Raw genomic sequence first — 20,223 nt, forward strand, 5'->3', positions numbered from 1 at the left:
CAGTACATGTTGGCCCCCCAACACATGTTGGAGCCTCAGAACACGTTGGCCTCTCAAAACATGTTGGCGTCTCAACACACATTGGCTTCTCAAAACATGTTGGTGCCTCAATACATGTTGGCCTCTCAAAACATGTTGGCGCCTCAATACACGTTGGTCTCTCAAAACATGTTGGCGCCTCATACATATTGCCCTCTCAAAACATGTTGGCGCCTCAATACACGTTGGTCTCTCAAAACATGTTGGCGCCTCAATACACATTGGCCTCTCAAAACATGGTGGAGCCTCAATACACGTTGGCTACATGTTGCCCTCTCAAAACATGTTGGCGCCTCAATACACGTTGGTCTCTCAAAACATGTTGGTGCCTCAATACATGTTGGCCTCTCAAAACATGTTGGCGCCTCAATACACGTTGGTCTCTCAAAACATGTTGGCGCCTCATACATATTGCTCCATGTTGGCCTCTCAAAACATGTTGGCGCCTCAATACACGTTGGTCTCTCAAAACATGTTGGCGCCTCAATACACATTGGCTTCTCAAAACATGGTGGAGCCTCAATACACGTTGGCTACATGTTGCCCTCTCAAAACATGTTGGCGCCTCAATACACGTTGGTCTCTCAACACATGTTGGAGCCTCAATACACATTGGCTTCTCAAAACATGTTGGAGCCTCAAAACATGTTGGTCTCTCAAAACATGGGTTAGAGTTCCTTACGTACCCCCCATCTAATGTTTTCAATAAATACAAAGATACACAAGTAATGAAAAGTACCTTATAAAATAGGCGGAACTCTTTCCAAAACATGTTGGCACCTCAAGACATGTTGGAGCCTCAATACACCTTGGAGCCTCAACACATGTTGTAGACTCAATACACGTTGGCTACATGTTGGCCTCTCAAAACATGTTGGAGCCTCAATAGATGTTGGCTACATGTTGGCCTCTCAAACGTGTTGGCGTCTCAATATATGTTAGCCTCTAAAAACATGTTGGCGTCTTAATACATGTTAGCCCATCAGTACATGCTGCCCTCTTCAATACATTCCCTACACCACACAAGCTGGTAGTGTGAGATTGCTGCTGAAAAGTAGATGTGGATAAGTAATAAATACACGAAGATGTCCTGCTGTGTTAGATTATACCCAAAGCCAACTTTACATCGACACTTCATATGCAAGCCACTGTTATTAACTAATTGTATATATACTCATGGAAACGAATAAGGCAACACCTGAAAGTACATATGTTCCTTTATTCTTTTCCAGGTTTCTTCACAAGGTATGTATTGTACTGTGAGTGAAATTCTGGAAATAAATAAAGGAACACTTGCACTTTCATGTGTTCCCTTATTAGTTTCCATGAGTATAATGTATAATTTCTTTTGCTCTTCTCATGTTAATTTTATTTCCCTACACAATACAGAGACCTTATATGTGTATACAAGCATAATAGAAGTGTAATAGTGCACTAGTTTATTTTACAAGTCTTGGTCTTACATTGTACATTTCTTCAAATCATAAACGTCCGATATAATCAATGTCACTAACAAATTTCACATTCATAATTTGATGTTGGAAAGCATGTTCATGCCCCAGACAACAGGCTACACATAATGTGTACAGTATGGCTGGACTGACAGTGTCACCAACAAATTTCACGTTCATAATTTGTTCTTTTAAAGCGAGTTTATGACCCACAGGATACACATAATGTGAACAGTATGGCTGGACTCCGTGTCCTGAACTTTAACAATGTGTACAGTATGGCTGGACTTCGTGTCCTCTACGTTAACAATGTGTACAGTATGGCTGGCCTCAGTGTCCTCTACGTTAACAATGTGTACAGTATGGCTGGCCTCAGTGTCCTCTACGTTAACAATGTGTACAGTACGGCTGGACTCAGTGTCCTCTACGTTAACAATGTGTAGAAAGCTATTATAATACAAACATTTCAAGTCCTGACAGCAACACGATGAGGAGATTAGTAGTAATCAGTGAGGAGCATCTTGCTTAGACAGGGTTTAGACTAGTGTCTGTCTGTCTGTCTGTCTGAAGTACCGTCATCATAAAATAACCAGAACTTTCTTCTCTGCCATGTTTATGACGCTGTCCACAACGCTTTGTGTTGATCTTCACAACCATGGGCGCCGGTGTCATAACATGGCATCATGACAGTGTCTTATAACTAGAGCTTTCTTCTCCCCCGTCATGTTGATATCGTTGGTACATATCTCCGTGTGTTCCTACTCACGACAGTGGCCGCCGGTGTCATAACATGGCATCATGACAGTGTCTTATAACTAGAGCTTTCTTCTCCCCCGTCATGTTGATATCGTTGGTACATATCTCTGTGTGTTCCTACTCACCACCATGGCCGCCGGTGTCATAACATGGCATCATGACAGTGTCTTATAACTAGAGCTTTCTTCTCCTCCGTCATGTTGATACATACGTATCTGGGTGTGATCATACTCACCACCATGCCCGGCTTTAGCATGCCACATCACGACAGCGCCTTGACAATCATGGCTTTCTTCTCCTCTGTCATGTTGATGTCACTGCCCACCACAAGTCTCATGCTGAGAGTGACGACAGGTGGGCTAAACACCCCGAACATCGGCCACAGTGGTTGACTGGAGTCTACATTGTCTAACGTCGATATCACCTTGTTCTCCTTCACATCAATGAAGACAATCTTCTTCCTGGCGTCATCATAGACAACACCGTAGTGTAGTGTGTGTGATGCCCCTGCTGTGTTGGGGATGGTGTCAGGTAGATGTAACACAACCTTTCCCTCCTTCAAGGTTACCCTACATATCCCTTTGTGAGTAGGACAGTGGTGGACGGTCAAACTGTAGGCATGGGGACGACGGGCTACAAAGTGAGTCATGTCCATCTCTTCCTCAGCACAGACACCAACCTCCAGGATGAGATTGCTCCCTGTGAGTGTTTTGTCCAGTCCGACCCTGGTCTCCGTCTCCCAGTACTGGGGACAATCAGCCAAGGGGAGGGGGATAGTGCTGCATGTGCCCCAGTAGTTCGTCAGTCTCCCTTTCCCTGCAGACCTGGTGTCAGACGTGCTGTTGATCAAGTCCCCCTCTGTGTTGATGTGGGTGTAGTCAAGGTTTACTTTATCTGTGTCATACTTCAGATGTATACCTACAACACATAAACGTGGATTAGATGCTCATGTTGTCAATCACTGGGTTGTCTGAATAATTTCAAACCGCCGTCACATATCTGGAATATTGCTGAATGCAACGTTAAACAACAAACAAACGAGTAAAAGATAATCTTAAGAACAAAAATGATAAAAAACACAACAACGTGAAGGTCAGATTTGATCACTGATTGTTATGTACAGGCCATAAAACTACCGTATCCCGTGATGGGATTCAAACCATGGACCTTTGATTGAAGTCGGATGGCTCGTCCACATGGCCACAGGAAGCTGACAAAGCGAAAATGTCATATGTATATCATTTCACGCCCTGTCACATAAACATCGTATCTACTGAGTGTAACATTCTGAAAGAAGGTACAATAAGTGACCAGTCCAGCAAACACTAATCAGGTGTCACCGATTCAGAAGACAAATTCTCTCTAGGATGATGTTGCTGTATCCCAAATATAGTCAGCATTGACATCGGGATCAGAATTTGTGTTCAGCAAACTATGCTTGTCGTAAGAGAAAACTAACAGAATCGGGTGGTCAGGCTCGCTTGGTTGCCACATGTCATCGTATCACAATTGCGTAGATGGATGATCATGCTGTCCATCACTGGATTGTCTGGTCCAGACTCGAGTATTTGCAGACCGCCGCCATAGAGCTGGAATATTGCCGATTGCGCCGTTAAACAACAAACAAACAAACACTTTGTACGTCGATCATTAGCCAAACAGTTGTTCCAAAACATTCTACTACAGAATACACTGGGTGGCTAATGTAGCCAAGCCCCCAAATCACCTCCATGATGTGACAATAGGGTTCAGAGGTCTGTAGTGTAAGCATAGATGGTAAATGGGTAGATTATGAACGTACACTTCAGCACCATCGACTTGTCCAAGACGTCTGGTTTCAGCAGGTGAACATCGCATTCATTGAGCAGCCCTGCAACATCAACATTGCCATCACTTTGATAAAGCAACATATTCATATCTTGTAGTGAATGTCAATAATATACCCAACACACAGGCCAACATTTTAGTGTTATAACCTGGACTCAGTTATCTGAATGAAGAAAGTAAAGGAACAAAGGTGACTGGACCTTACCAAGCAGGAAATGAGTGGTTTCTGAGGCTCTCTTCACGATGTTTTCGTTCTCATCGATGCTCTGAAAAGATAACCCTTAATCAGACATTATTGTCTGTAAGTATGTATGTCGGGACATATGGGGAGGTAGGCGATAGGTATGTACAAATATCTAAATATTTTAAACTTAACTCGGAAAAGAACATACAATGTACCGAATATGCCGTATATTTTATCTACTGGCACAGCGATGTTTCTGGATTGCTTTACAATGGTCTGACAACCTTATAACGGCCTACGATGTGTAGTCACTATAAAAGTGTTATCTATAAATTGTGCCCACTTCGTTGTCAACGAATACCTCCAAAATAACTGAATGAGTAAGTCAGTGAGTTTAGCTTTACACATTTTTTAGCAATATTCCAGCAATATCACGATGGGGGACACCAGAAATGGGCTTCACACATTGTGCCCATGTTGGGAATCGAACCCGGGTGTCCAGCGTGACCCAAAATAACTGAAGTTACCTTGTACCTCTTTTTAATAAAGTGAATGTTTAAAAAGCATATCAGTCTCAGATTGTTAATTCTGATATAGCTTGCATGTATTTCGATTTTGGTTTTGTCTCAGTCAATGATCCTCTTCTGTTTTCCGATGTGCTGAATGAATGAATGAATGAATGAATGAATGAATGAATAATTATTCCTTAACCCCGCATCAGCAATATTACAGCTATTCGCGGCAAGCGATGTGCTGTAGACATTAGATAGGTAATTATGGTAATGTACTTCTGAAAACGGATTCAAAATGTTTTAGATCGTTGTCTTACATTTTAATTGGTTCTAGTACATTTAATACTTTGTAGTCATACATACTATCTCATACGCTCTTCTTTAGCGGTTATGGTGCATTATATTATTTTAATTACCAAACTCACGTTCTTATATTTGATTTCCATCTCAGCTATGAAGTCATGTTCAGTTTGAGTTTCCTTGTCTGAAACAACACCATGATGTAAATACACCCTTAAGAATGAATGAATAATTGGTGCTTTACGCCCCATCAGCGATAATGGGACATCCATAAGAAATCTCGAGAAATCTCGACTGTAAAATTCCAACATCAGCTGACTATGAGCAAGTGTTACAATATTTATAAAGTGCGTGGCTTAACACATTTTTTAAGTATCTAAACGCTTTAACCACAACTCGTCCCCTGACTAGACAATGGCATTGTGTCAATAACTACCGGTCCTTGATCTCGTACCCCCAGTGCGAGATCAAGTCCAACAAAAGCCTCTATAAAGCTTCATTCATGAAATAAAGCTTTTGTCAGGCTCTTATCTCTCTCCGCTATTGTATATACCAGGTTTGAGCTCCCAGTTAACTTCCTGGTCACTATGACCGCGAACCAACACTTTCCTGATCACGTGACACTATGTCGTGTTGACAGGAAACAGTTTAATGTGACAGGATACTATTGGGATCACTCGCCATGTTAAATATTTTACATTGGGGGTAACATTGTGGGGGTAACATTGTGGGGGTAACATTGTGCCGTGATTCCTCTCTGACGGCGGCCCGTTGCTGCCCTACGTGATGTTGATCTCAGCAAAACAGTTTAACGTGAATCTCCTATGATTTCTTTGGTTTTCGTAATGAAGGCTTGCTGGGCTTGTTGTATCCCCTGTTCTATGTTACCTTTTTTTCTCGTCTTCGGTGACGGCAGTCTTACGAGACTTGGTTCGAATTTCTCGTTTCATTTCGTGATATTTTCAGAGAGGACCAAACGAAACTCTTACTCTGAGATTTTATTGTCAGTGAGAGCGGTGGAAATATGGTCGTCTATGGTGTTTAACTTTGCATCGGCTAGGATCCTGATCTCGTCGTGTTTCAATGCCTTACGATGCAGCCTGCGTGACACAAACTTAAAGATCATTCCAGCAAACCCTGAGACCCCAGCTGTTATTTCGATGCCTAGCACTACGGGTGTTGCTACGATGGTGGCCAACAACCCCACACCTACTGCCCCTAACCCCATGCTGGTTGCCATAAGGGTGGTATCGGCCCCGTCCACGACATTGAAGCTCTATGGTACTTCTTGTACAATGCTGCCTGTCTGTCGCGGTCTTGTTCTAGATGGTGTGTTATGTCGCATAACTGTCTCAAGCGGAACCCGTCTACGGTTTCCAGTGTCTTCGCGACTTCCTCTACGACTGGGTACAGACCCATTCTGTGTGCATATAATATATCTTATGAGATATTTTCTAATTGGGCTTTATTTAATAGGCGATCAATGTACTTGAGGCTTATAAGGCTTAGATTCTCGCATCGGAAGATACGGGAAAGGTCAATAGGTAACTTCTGGTCTATACTAACCCACGGGAGTTCTATTGAGGGGAGCAGTAATCTCAGTGAGGGGTCCGAGCTCCGTCGTATGACAATACTGCAACGCATGGGGCTTCGCATTACGGTGTCGTCCCAATGTACTGTCACCCCAGGTAAAAGTTGCAGGCCTGAACCCTTAATAACGCCCCCAAGAGCGACTTCTATGATGAGTGTGGAGCCTGGTGCCATAGTCATAAGACCTGATAGGGCATCGGGTGAGTCGGCCCTTAACTCTGACTCCATGGATGAAACTAACATGTTGCCCGGGTGACCTGCTATTTGGGAAACTATCACCCTTTCATAACTCGGAATGAAAGACGTGAGGGCGAAGCCGTTTTTCCAAATTTCGGTGACATGTCTACGTTCGTTTAAAGAGATGTAAGGTGCGGTGAGTCAAGAAGACACTCATCTGTTATCACTGATTCAGATAACAAAATTCTATCCATGATGTTGTTGCTGTATCTCATGTATGCTTTTTTTAATTAATGACATTAGTGAATATGAATTTAGGCAAAAAATGCAGGAATCACAGAAATGTTACTCTACACGTTTCATGGTCTTATATGAAAGACACAGATAAACGCTTTACGTCTAAGAACGAAGAGCCATAAGGAGCTCATATCACTGGGAGCGATCTGAAGGTCTAGTTGTTAAAACATTCACTCGTCATGCCGAAGACCCGGGTTCGATTCCCCACATGGTTACAATGTGTGAAGCCAATTTGTGGTGTTCACCGCCGTGATATTGTTGGACTATTGCTAAAAGCGGTGTAAAACTCAACTCACTCACTCACTCTTATCACTGTGTCTCAGGACCGCATTGCTTGATTCGGGAGCAGGGTGCAGTTACAGGGGCAAACACGCCGAGATACAGTAGACGGTCAGCACTAACAAGACGGGTCAGAGATAGCAACATGTCAGGTTATAATGTGGCTCATGACATTTTAACACCTAATTTAGTATCATTCAGTGATGTCATGGTCTCTTTTCTGAATATTCTGGTACGTCATAATTGGGGTATGTGATGATGTCTGTTGTCTGTTTTCCATCTGATACGAAACTGAAGATGACCAACAGGAACTGAATTGCTGGTATTTTAGTACTATTGTACTAAATTAACATGGAATGTACTAAAGGGAATAACCAATAACGTGTTGTTTGACACGCAACTTCCTAGTTCAAGTATGAAATCGAAAAGGCGCCGGCCAAGAACGTGCAAATCATGAAGTAAACGCTCCTAAAATTGCGTGTTTGAATAAATGTTAATGTTCGTTTAAGTCTTCAACTAATGCTCGACGTTGAGGCACACATTCTGCAGTAAACCACTTTTATAATGAACACGCTTATAACGAACTAATGGATATTACGAACTTCTATTTTGAGTCGAACACACCAGCGACGGACAGCTTGAAAATGGTCCCTGCCTTTAAGACAGAATAACAAACAGTGAGGTGACATATTACCCAAGAAGCGTGAAGATCCGGGTTAGAATTGGTCCTCACCAAACCTGCTGTGTTTGTCGTAAGAGGCGACTTATGGGATCGGGTGGTCAGGCTCGCTGACTTGGTTGACACTTGTCATCGCAGCATTCCTATTTCGGACATCGATGCTCTTGCAAACGACCACTGGACTCGATTATTTACAAACTGTTGGTGGAATATGTCGACTGCGGCGTTAAACAGAAAAGAAACATATTACAAGTACCGGATACATGTACGTCGATAATTAGTCTAACAGTCGTTCCATAAGGAACATTCTACTATGGAACACATTGGGTGGCTCAGGTAGCCAAACCCCACAAACCACCTCTAGAATGTGACAATAAGTTCTGACTTAGTAGTGAATGGGTAGATTATAAACGTACAGTTCAAGACCATCGACTTGTCAACGGTGCCTGGTTTCAGCAAGTGAACGTAATTGGTGACGTCAACGTTGTATTCATTGATCAATCCTGCAACATCAACATAGCCATAACTATGATAGTACAATATTTCTACATCTTGCAGTGAATATCAATAATATGGCTAGTCACGTTGTGGCTGAAATATAGACGATGTGACTGTCACTCACTTAATAATAAGGCCAACAGACAGGGCCACTAATTTAGTGTTAGAACTTAGAATCAGTTATCCGAACGAAGAAAGTAAAGGAGCAAAAGGGAAGAGCTTACCGATCATATCCCATATCTTGGCGAGGAAAAAGCTGACATGTTGAATAGATTACAATCTTTATCCCACTTCAAAAGACTGTTCAAAAAGGAATCTAATTCCACGAACTTGCTGCAACTGCGTTCTATCGAGGTGCATGCAAACGCTCGTTCGGCTGCTGCTAAAGCTTTACTGACATTATTCCTTGTTTAGGAGAACTGGCGATGAATTTCCAATTTTGATCGACGCCATTGTTTTTCAGCTGCACGGCATATCTATTTCTGCTTGCAGGTGTAATCGTTATACCAGCCACCGTGAGGACACATGGCAACAGAACTAGGTATCAGAGGAGCATGCTTATCCAATATCCTTGATGAGCAAGCAGTTAACACACCAGTCTTATCACTGCAGCAGCTCAAAAGATGCAATGCCGTTAGAAAACTGCATAACGTCTATATTTCAAGTCTGTCTGTAATTTCTTTTCTCACTTTCTTGGGTTTAGTGAATTTGACAGAGCACTGAATATGTGAATGATCAGATATCTGTTTGTCACTAACATCGACATCCTAAATATCACGACTATCCTTGGTTATGACTAGGTCTAGTGTATGACCTGATTGATGAGTTGGACCAGACACGTGCTGTAGGATATTGACAGATGTTGGCATGTCAAAGAAAGATATAGCAAAGGAGTGAAATACAGAATTAATATATTGATATCCCCCATTAAAACCAGATGACCTGTTGTGCAAGGACAGTTTTGACAAGGCATTCAGGAACACTTGTCACATGATTTTAACCTTTATCATACCGGTATTAGATTCCATAGTCAGAAACACATCAAATTTACAGGAGAGTTTTATAACGGCGTGACTAAGAAAATCCAACATTTCATAGTGATATCTCGGACGGTTCCAAAATATAGGTATGTTCCCATAATGGAATATTGGCAGGATAATCATGAAAAATGAAACAAAACTATATGTTAGTAACACATCTTCTATTTCATTGAAATAAAGTTCACAAAACTTTCCTTAACATAACAAATCGCTGATGCGGGAATGTTCCGGGAAGAGCTTAGGTAATGAAATGTTTGTTAAACAATCACATAAAATAACATACACTAGCTTGTTATTGATTGTTACCTCCACTTACGCAAATGGAATGGGTTTTCTTCGCAAAATTTCAGCGATTAATGAAAATCGGATTTACTTCTATACACTAAAACAATATTAGATATGTATGTATTTTCGTTGATATGTTTTTGCGTTCGGAAAACTAACGTGTATCACATTATCACAATTTAGATTAAAGAAACACAAAACGTATATAAATATCACCAAGATAGTATCACATCTATTATAATATGTGTCAGTGACGATAACAGATATAATCGTATGCCGCACAGAAAAGGCCATGCTATATATATTAAAGACAGTTTAAACATCCCAACATATAATTTATAAACAAAGATTGAAGAAGAAAGTGTTTGTATTCCTGATTTTATAACGCTTCATATTACGATTACTTCCCTTTGAAAATGAACAACATTGATTTCTCCCTACCCCACAATGTTTTGCTATCATAACTAAAATATATAGTATTATCGTTTCCCTATGCAGAATCCATCCATAGGTATGATAAAATTATAATCGAACAAACAATCATAAAAATTGAAAGTTGTCAAATTTACTCCTACACTCCATTTGATCACAGCCCCTAAAGGTCGGGATTGGAATGAACCTTCAGTAACTCAAGCTTATCATAAAAGGCGACTAACGGGATCGGGTGGTCAGGCTCGATGGCTTGGTTGGCACATGCCATCGGTTCCCAATTGCGCAGATCGATGCTCTTGCTGTTGACCACTGGATTGTCTGGTCCAGACTCGATTATTTACAGACCGCCGCCATATAGCTGGAATATTGCTGAGTGCGGCGTAAAACCAAACTCACTCACTCACTCACCACTTGATCACTGATGCTATAATGAGCACTCGCTTCGCAAAAAATACGACAAATGCAAGGAGGGTGGTGTTACAAGATCTATTTATTAAAAACGGCAGCACGAGGTGTACATGGTACATGCAAAATCTCTTTTTTTTCTTCTTTTTTCTTTAGCTAAAGGTCAGATGTTACACATGCGATACATAAGTACATACATAAGCGGTGTGTTACACTACTTCTATGTGATTCCAAAAATGCAAAATCTCAATATACTACAAGCGGTCGATCGAAAGCAATTTCCATGTGAAGGAGTTTATCCATATAATTAAATGACGTCACGAGAAATCAATCATTCATGTCAGTGACAGCGGTGCGATGAGTACCGGAAATCCATTATAATAGTAAGAAATATTTATACATCTAGACAACACGTGTCTAAAGCTTGATTATAATAACATGACATTATGACAGTGTCTTTGATAACAGGACATTTCTTCTCCGACATGGTGATGTTGTCTACTACAAGTGTGTTGGCAGTCACCGCCATGGCCACCTTAAGCAAGCCTCAGTGCCTTGACAATCGTTGCTTTCTTCTCTGTTGTCATTTTGATGTCCTCTACAAGTCTCATAATGACAGAGTGGGTACTCAGTGGCGTGCTAAGAACCCCGAACATCGGCCACAAGGGTTGACTTGTGTCTACCCTGTCAAATGTACCCATCGCTTCGTTCTCCTTCACATCAATGAAGACAATCTTCTTCCTGGCGTCATCATAGGCAACACCGTAGTGTAGGTCGTGTGTCCCTGTTTCGTTGGGCATGGCGTTAGATAGATGTATCGCATCATCATCACCCACCTTGATTTCCCTGTATATCCCCTCGCGATAACGAGAGTGGGCGACTATCAAACTGTAGGCACGAGAACGACCGGCTTTGTAATGATCCATGTCCCGCACGTCATCAGCAAAGAGACCAATCTCCAGGATGTGGTCGTTCGATGCGAGTTTTTTGTTCAGTCTGACCTTTATCTTCGTCTCCCAGTAGTCAACATATCTAGAATGTGGGAGGGAGATAGTGCTGCATACGCCCTGGTAATTCGTCAGCCTCCCTCTTAATTCAGACCAGGCGTCCGACCTACTGTTGATTAAGTCCCCTTCTCTGTTGATGTGTGCGTAGTCAAGGTTTATTTTATCTGTGTCATACTTCAGATGTATACCTGTAAAACATAAATGTGGTTTAGATGCTCATGATGTCAGTCACTGGATTGTCTGAATATTTCCAAACCGCCGTCACATAGCTGGAATATTGCAGAATACAACGTTAAACAACAAAGAAACGAGCAAAATATAATCTTAAGAACAATCTAAAAAACAACAACAAAGCGTAAAGGTCAGTTTTGGTCAGTGAACCATTTTCCAAGCTGTCCGCCTTTGGTGTGTTTGACCCGAGTTTCATTTTTGACAAGTCTATTTGTTATATACAGGATACTAAACGACATTCCGTGTAATACCATGTTTATTAAACGAGTTAATGATTTGGTATGATACTAAATCTTTCACGAGTTTAATAACAATGGTATTTCGCGGAATCGAGTTTAGTATTCTGTTTATTACTCATCAACATAAATTGACAGCAAGTGCCCTTCTGTGTGATGATTCTCAGCTTTCCGCGAGTCAACCAAGGCCTAATACCATTGTGGCAAAGGTATTAGCAGTGTGACGTCATAGCTGTAAACCATTATGACGTCATATGTATGGCGGTATTACACTAGCGTAATATAGCCGTAAAATTATTACACTGCAGTATCTTCCACGGGCGGATAATAAAGATAAGATTTACTGGCCAGGACCAAAACAGAAGTTCGCAATATCCATCAGTTCGCTATAAGCGTGTTCGTAATAAACGTAGTTTATCGTAGAGGTTATGTCCTCAGCGCCGAGCACCACAAACCTCAATTATGATGCACCGGAGTATTCAGACGAGGCCGTGAAATCACTACGTGATACTAAACCGGGTGTTAAAATTTCATGAGACAGATTACATATTATTTGTTATTGTATGACATGCTACTGTTTCCGACCCGTCTTGATAATGCTGACCATCTACTGTATCCCGACATGCCTCGCTCTATAACCGTGCTCTGCTCCCCAAATAAGCCACGAGGTCATATGACACAGTGATAAGAGTAAGAGATAGAATTTAGTTTAAGGCCGCTTTTAGCAATATTCCAGCAATATCAGTAACGGACACCAAAATATGGGCTTCACACATTGCACCCATGTGGGGAATCGAACCGGGGTCCTCGGCGTGACGAGCTAACGCTTTAACCACTAGGCTATCAGACCGCCCCCAATGATAAGAGCTTGGTATGGGTGTGCGTTCTTAGGCGTAACGCGTAAATCAGTATCTTTATATAAGACCATGAAACGTGTACAGCTGCAGAGTAACATCACTGCTTCCTGATGGTGGTTTTTGCTCTAATTCATATTCACTCATTTCACTAATTTTGATTCTAAACAAAAAATAGTCGAGATACAGCAACAGCATTGGAGAGAACTTTGTTTTCTGAATCAGTGATAACAGATGAATGTCTACTAGACTGGTCACATGTTGTACCTCGTTTCCTGAAAGTTACATTCAGTTTATGTTGCAGGGCATGAAATAATTATACCGGTGACATTTTCGCTTTGTCAGCTTGCTGACGGTGTTTGCCTCTGTTGTCATGTGGACGAGGCATCTGACTTCCGATCAAAAGATCCATGGTTCGAATCCCATTACGGGACTCAGTAGCTTTATAGCCGTTGAGACAGGATAGTTAACAGTGAGGTTACATATTGCTAAAGATCCGGGTTAAAATCAATATTTCCAAACCGCCGTAACATTGCTGGAATATTGATGAATGCAACGTTAAAACAAACATAATATAAAGAACAATATGAAAACTCAACCAAAACAAAACAAACAAAAACAAAGCGTGAAGGTCAGTTTTGGTCAATGATTGGTTATGTACAGGCAATAGAACTACTGAGTCCCGTGATCTGATTCGAACCTTGGACCTTCTAATTGGAAGTCGGATGCCTCGTCCACATGACCACAGAGCTAAACCCCGTCAGCAATTTCTGATGTCTGTATATTATGTCAAGCCCTGACACTAAAACATCGGATCTACTGACTGTAACATTCTGAAAGGAGGTACAACAAATAACCAGTCTAGCAGACGCTGGTCTGTTATCACTGATTCAGAAAACAAAATTCTCCCTAGGATGTAGTTGCTGTATCTCATATATGAATTACTAAAATGAGCGAATATTAATTAAAGCAAAAAAATGCAGGAATCACAGAGATGTTACTCTACACGTTTCATGGACTTATATAAAGAGACAGATGAACGCTTCGCATCTAAGAATGAAAAGCCGTAAAAGGATCATATCACTGGGCCTGAAGGTCTAGTGGTTGAAACATTCACTCGTCATGCAAGAGACCCGGGTTCGATTCCCAACATGGTTACAATGTGTGAAGCCAATTTGTGGGTGTTCACCGGCATGATATTGCTGGAATATTGCTAATAGGCGGCGTAAAACTCAACTCACTTTTATCACTGTGTCGTATGACCGCATTGCTTGATTCGGGAGCAGGGTGCAGTTATAGAACAGACTCGCTGGGATACAGTAGATCGTCAGCACTAACAAGACGGGTCAGAGATAGCAACATGTCAGTTTTATAATGTGGGTCATGACATTTTAACACCTAATTTAGTATCATTCAGTGATGTCATGGTCTCTTCTGACCATTCTGGTACATCATAATTGAGGTATGTGATGATGTCTGTTGTTTGTTTTTCTTCTGATACGAAACTGACAATGACCAACAGGAACTGAATTGCTGGTATCTTAGGACAATTGTACTTATTAACATGGAATGTACTAGAGTGAGTGAGTGAGTTAAGTTTTACGCCGTTTTAGCAATATTCCAGCAATATCACGGTGGGGACACCAGAAATGGGCTTCACACATTGTACCCATGTAGGGAATTGAAACAGGGTCTTCGGCGTGACGAGCGGACGCTTTAACCACTAGGCTACCCCACCGCCCGAAATGTACTGAAGGGAATAACCATTAACGCATTGTTTTGACACGAACCTTCCCAGTTCAAGTATGAAACCGAAAGGCGCCGGCCAAGAATGTGCAAATCATGATGAAACCGCTCCTGCACGTTTGATTAAATGTTTATGCCTGTTTAAGTCTTCAACTACTGCTCGACGTTAGGGGCACAAGCTCTACAGTAAACCACGTTTATAACGAACTAATGTTTTGGTCCCGGCCACTAAATTTGATATTCCATCTATTTTGAAAAGTCCTGTCAAAAATAAAACTTGGATTAGACACACTGGTGGCGGTCAGCTTGAAAATGGTTCCTGCCTTTTAGACAGGATAACAAACAGTGAGGTGACATATTACTCAAGAACCGTGGAGATCCGGGTTAGAATTGGTCTTCACTAAACCTGTGTTCGTCGTAATGGGATTGAGTGGTCAGACATATGTCATCGCATTCCTATTTCGGACATCGATGCTCTTGCAAACGACCACTGGATTGTCTGGTCCGGACTCGATTATTTACAAACGGTTGCTGGAATATTGCTGATTGCAGCATTAAACAGTAAACAAACAAACAAACAAACATGTTACAAAGACCGGATACTTGTACGTCGATGTCTAACAGATGTCTCCATAATGAACATTCTAATATGAATACTTTGGGTGGTTAAGGTAGCCAAACGCCACCAAATCACCTCCATGATATGACAATAGTTTCTGACTTGGTAGTTTAAGCATAGATGGTAAATGGGTAGATTATGAACATACACTTCAGCACCATCGACTTGTCCAAGGCGCCTGGTTTCAGCAGGTGAAAATCATTCAATGAGCATTCCTGCAACATCAACATTGTTATAACTATGATAGTACAACATTGTTATATCTTTTAGTGAATGTCAGTAATAAGGCTAGTCACGATATGGCTGAAATATTGCCGATGTGACTGTAAATTCATTCACTCAATAATAAGGCCAACAGACAAGCCACTACTTTAGTGTTAGAACTCAGAATCAGTTATCTGAACGATGAAAGTAAAGGAGTAAAAGGGACTTGAGTTTACCGATCAGGAAATCGATGGTTTCTGAGGTCTCTCTTCTCGATGTTTTCTTTCTCTTCGACGACCTGATACGATAAGCCATAATCGTAAATTATTATATGTAAGTATGTATGTCGGGACATATGGAGAGGTGTTAGGTAGGTGACTGGTAGGCAAAAAGAATATAAAATAATAATGTTGAGAATTAAACTTGACAAAGGGCACACGATGTACCGAATAGAACTTATAGTCTACTGCCATAGGGATGTTCCTGGATTCCCATACAATGGTCTCACAACGTTATAGGGCATATGGCGTGTAGCTATAATGCTATATTAAATAAATTGTTATCCACTGTGCCCACTTTGTCGTCAACGAACACCTCTTAAATAACTGATACTACCATGCACTTCTGTTTGATAAAGTGAATGTTTGTAAGTCATGTCAGGCTGTTAATTCTGGTATTTAGTTTGCAAGTATTTCGATTTTGTTTTTGTCTCAGTCAATGTTCCTCTTCAGTTTTGCGATGTGCTGAAAACGTTGGACAGATAATTATGGCCATGTACTTCTGGAAACGGATTTAATTGTTTTAGATCGTTGTCTTACATTGTAATTGGTTTTAGTACATTTAATACTTTGTAGTCATACATACTATCTCATACGCTCTTCTTTAGTGGTTATGATACATTATATTATTTTATTTACCAACTGCAGGTTCTTAAGTTTGGTTTCTATGTCAGCCACGGAGTCATCTTCAGTTTAGTTTCCTTGTCTGAAACAACGCAATGATGGAAGAAAAAGCATCAAAATCCGTTATACATCCACACGAAATCTCGATTGTAAAATTCCCAATATGTTATGAGCAAGTGTTTACAAATTGTGTGTACACCCAATAATTAACACATGTATATGCTGCTAAGAATAATGTTTAAAGTGTTTTATTTGGGATTACACTTTCTGAGTAAAGTACAAATTTTGTTAGGTTGAGTCCATCCGTGATTTGAACCAAAACTCTCAGAGTCAGGCACCTAATCACATAAAGTCTGCGATCTAACCCACTCAGCCATCGCGGTTTCCATAAAATGGAAGTCTGACAACTAGTATTCACGTACCTTGTTTACCCCTGGACAAATGTAAATTGACATGGTTTCCAAGGCCGAAGGCTATGAATACACAATGCCATTTTGAAAGTAGTCCAATGTAAGATTTGGGATGACACTTCTTAGTTTTCTAGATTCAACCCCAAACAGTTCTAGATTCATCTGAAATTCACTGAGAAAAATTGTAGATCCTATGGAAAATATAACACTATGGACATATAATTGTAATCCAATATAAAACACTATAGAAAGGTGTGTATTAACAAGAATACTGTGTCTGTAAAAACACTATCATGGAACGGTGTTCCAGTTCCACATGGGCACGAAACGAATAAATAATACCTCTTGCATGTTCTTCTTTAGACATTTCTTTGGTCAAGATGGCACAAAATCACAAAATCCGATGTATTTCAGCTTTGACAGGTCGTTGGTTTTAAAGACAGCTGCAGGTATGTCGAGTGTGTGAGTCTCCTTCGTCTGACCTTTCAATATCCACCAGGAGCTCCTTCTTTCGCTGATCAAGTTGTGCTCGCAGTGATCTGAAAGTATGGCCAATATTATTTTCCCACATAGTGTGCTTTGTGTCTGTTATTTCGGTCCCTTGTCTGCTATTTGAACATAGGACTGTTCCTAACTCAGTTTTGTGTTGGTCCATTTGTTGGATCCCTCAGCAACAGACTCAAAGAACACCAAACGGCCGTCAACAAACTCGACCTCAAATCCGCAATCTCTGGCCACATCAACAAGAACCAAAACCATGCCATAATGTGTGAAGCCACCAAAGTCCTAGCTACCAGCAACAACAACTGGCGTCAAAGGAAACTGTAAGAGGCCATATACATCAGGAGACCCCGACCGTGACAAGGGAACATATCCGCCTAGAGCTTGGGACTTATTATTTATGGCTTCGATTTGTTTCCATATTTTTCCTTTCCCTTGTTAAATGCCACCAATGTTACCTTATCACGCATGCCTGGGCCGAAAGAATGTCTGTTGTGTGGAGTGTCTCTTCTGGGATATGTCGTGATAAACGTATATCTCCAAATGTGCAGATAATGTTTGTCTAAGAAATTCAATCATTACCTTATCACACTGTTCATACCCTGTTCAACTATCAATATGACCATACTCGCATGTAAGTTAACAATAGTCTAATTTGTGAAATATTCCATGACTCAAGACCACGCGATGCTCTAAATCCAATGATTTTTCAACATGCGAAATAAGAATTGCGAAGCAAGTTGTTTAATGATTTTAAAAATGCGTTTTCTTAAGTATTACGGTTTCTCCGTTAATAATGGCGTGCTTTTTTCAACATATATCTTTATGGCCAACTGACACAATTTTATTTAGAAACAATGTAGAAAAAACCCTTCAACTTCAGTAATAAATAGTGCGCAAAAGGAATACTTACTAGGTAATGGGCAATGTAGTAGCAAAACGTATTACATGTCCATTGCTTACCATCAATCTCGTATTTAAATCATTCGTGAACCGCTGCGTCATAACTATGGCTGTAACTGGTAGTATCCTGTACCTTTATATCATTGTGTATCATTATATATTGTGTTCATAACAGTTGTTGCCACTTTACTGTCACCACGTCCATATCAGTTCAACTTTAAAACACTTCCCCGTACTTCGTATATATGTCTCTGTACGTCACACTAAAACCAACACCTAACCGTCGCTTCTAATTTCGATAGACGGCGTTCATCCATCTTACCCTTATTCACCTGTTGCTTGCCTGATGCATATAAATGGCGTACTGTTGCATTTCAAATATTACAACTCATTGCGCTTGGGTTCTATAGCCTGCAACATTGCCACACCACCGTGCGGTATTTGAGCGGCTGGATCTTATCATAATAACTGAGAAATTATCGACCCAACTCGAATACCCGTAAAGATCCGTGTTAGAATTGGTCTTCAACAACCAACGCTTGTCGTCAGAGGCGACTAGACTAACATGACGGGTGGCCAGGCTCGCTGACATGGTTGACACATGTCACTGTAACCCAATTGCGTGGGTTGATCAGTGGATTGTCTGGTCCAGACTCGACGCTATACACACCGCTGCTTTATGGTTGCCACATCGATGGGTGCAGTGGTAAACAATAAACAATAAAAACACCAGACCCATTCCGAACCTACCCACGAGTCGGTCATCTAAGGATGTTAAATGTGTAAATCAACACATACTTAATGTGTAAAAACTGAATGGATATCATTTTCAGTCCTTTCAAGTTTGTCTCCAAAAACCTTAGATCCGTGTGTGTGACTTTGACGGACACAGTTACTGAAATGCATAGGGACCATACTAATAAAAATGCTTACACGTGATATGGTGTCCTATTTCAGAAGATCAACCGCTGATAATCTTATTGAACATGGTTGCCTTAAAGCAGGTTAGCTGATAAACAAGATCACATAGATACTATTGGTCAAACAAGACATTTCCTGAAGACTTCACGACACATGCACATGCACATGCTAAGCTGTCACCCATGTCAACATGTAATCTTTTCAATTTATCCCCAATTATCTTCTTATGCAACTGTTGGACAATGATGGCGTGTTACATTGTTACGCCTCCTAAATCTGAAAACCTCGGCGTTGGTCTATATCAGTGGCAACATCTATAATCTATATAAGTTATGCGTTGTTCAGTCTAAGAACTCACTGTATATGGTATTGAACATGCTGCAACTTAAAGGACATCGATACATTCAGTGACGCAAGAGGTTTCAACACAGCTACGTAATGTAAGTCCCCATAGTTCCTAGTATGGTGATCTACCTTCAGTTGTTGGCGATCTTTATCCCGTGTTTTAAATTGTATTGTCTTAAAATGTTTTAGTTTTACAGGCTAGTTTTATATTCACATCTGTGATACTCTAGTATTTTTACCGTCATTCGTAGACAGGTTTTACTTTTCAAATTATTTTCATTTTTATTGTATAAATTGTTTTCGTCACGATATGGCTGAGATATTGCCGATGTGACGTTAGAGATTAAGTCACTCACTTACTCAACACAGCTACATAACGCGCCGTGTACATGCACACAAAGGCATATTATTAGCGCCGAGATTAATCGCGGTGTACTTTCAACATGAGTAGTTTCTTCTTTGAGAGGCATTTTAGAATTTGTAAAGATGAAGAAAACCAAGTTCTATGGATAGTCAACTTCCTAATTGCAATGAGTGCAACGTTTCGGTGGCGGTACTTAACACTATCACTAACTAACTTGTTGGAACCAACG

At 40.8% G+C, this 20,223-nt stretch overlaps 1 protein-coding gene across 5 annotated transcripts in view; it reads right to left on the reverse strand.

Moving 5' to 3' along the window:
* Window positions 1-2,317: 2,317 nt before the first annotated feature.
* Window positions 2,318-20,223, reverse strand: part of LOC124268113 — a 29,398-nt gene continuing 11,492 nt past the window's right edge. For 3 of the 5 annotated variants that reach the window (XM_046703132.1, XM_046703130.1, XM_046703131.1), the window contains exons 2-6: window positions 17,303-17,499; window positions 5,195-5,253; window positions 4,279-4,339; window positions 4,048-4,116; window positions 2,318-3,164 (exon numbers count right to left, since the gene is read on the reverse strand). In XM_046703132.1, the coding sequence (XP_046559088.1) occupies window positions 2,509-3,164; window positions 4,048-4,116; window positions 4,279-4,339; window positions 5,195-5,253; window positions 17,303-17,327 (870 nt within the window). In that variant the 5' untranslated portion in view covers window positions 17,328-17,499 and the 3' untranslated portion in view covers window positions 2,318-2,508. Of the gene's footprint in view, window positions 3,165-4,047; window positions 4,117-4,278; window positions 4,340-5,194; window positions 5,254-15,884; window positions 16,235-17,302; window positions 17,500-20,223 lie in introns of those variants that run through there. The other 2 variants (XM_046703133.1, XM_046703135.1) reach the window with 2 other exon arrangements.

Source organism: Haliotis rubra, unplaced genomic scaffold (genome assembly GCF_003918875.1).
Source record: "Haliotis rubra isolate DU_JTF1 unplaced genomic scaffold, ASM391887v1 Scf1360, whole genome shotgun sequence".
Taxonomy (NCBI): domain Eukaryota; kingdom Metazoa; phylum Mollusca; class Gastropoda; order Lepetellida; family Haliotidae; genus Haliotis; species Haliotis rubra.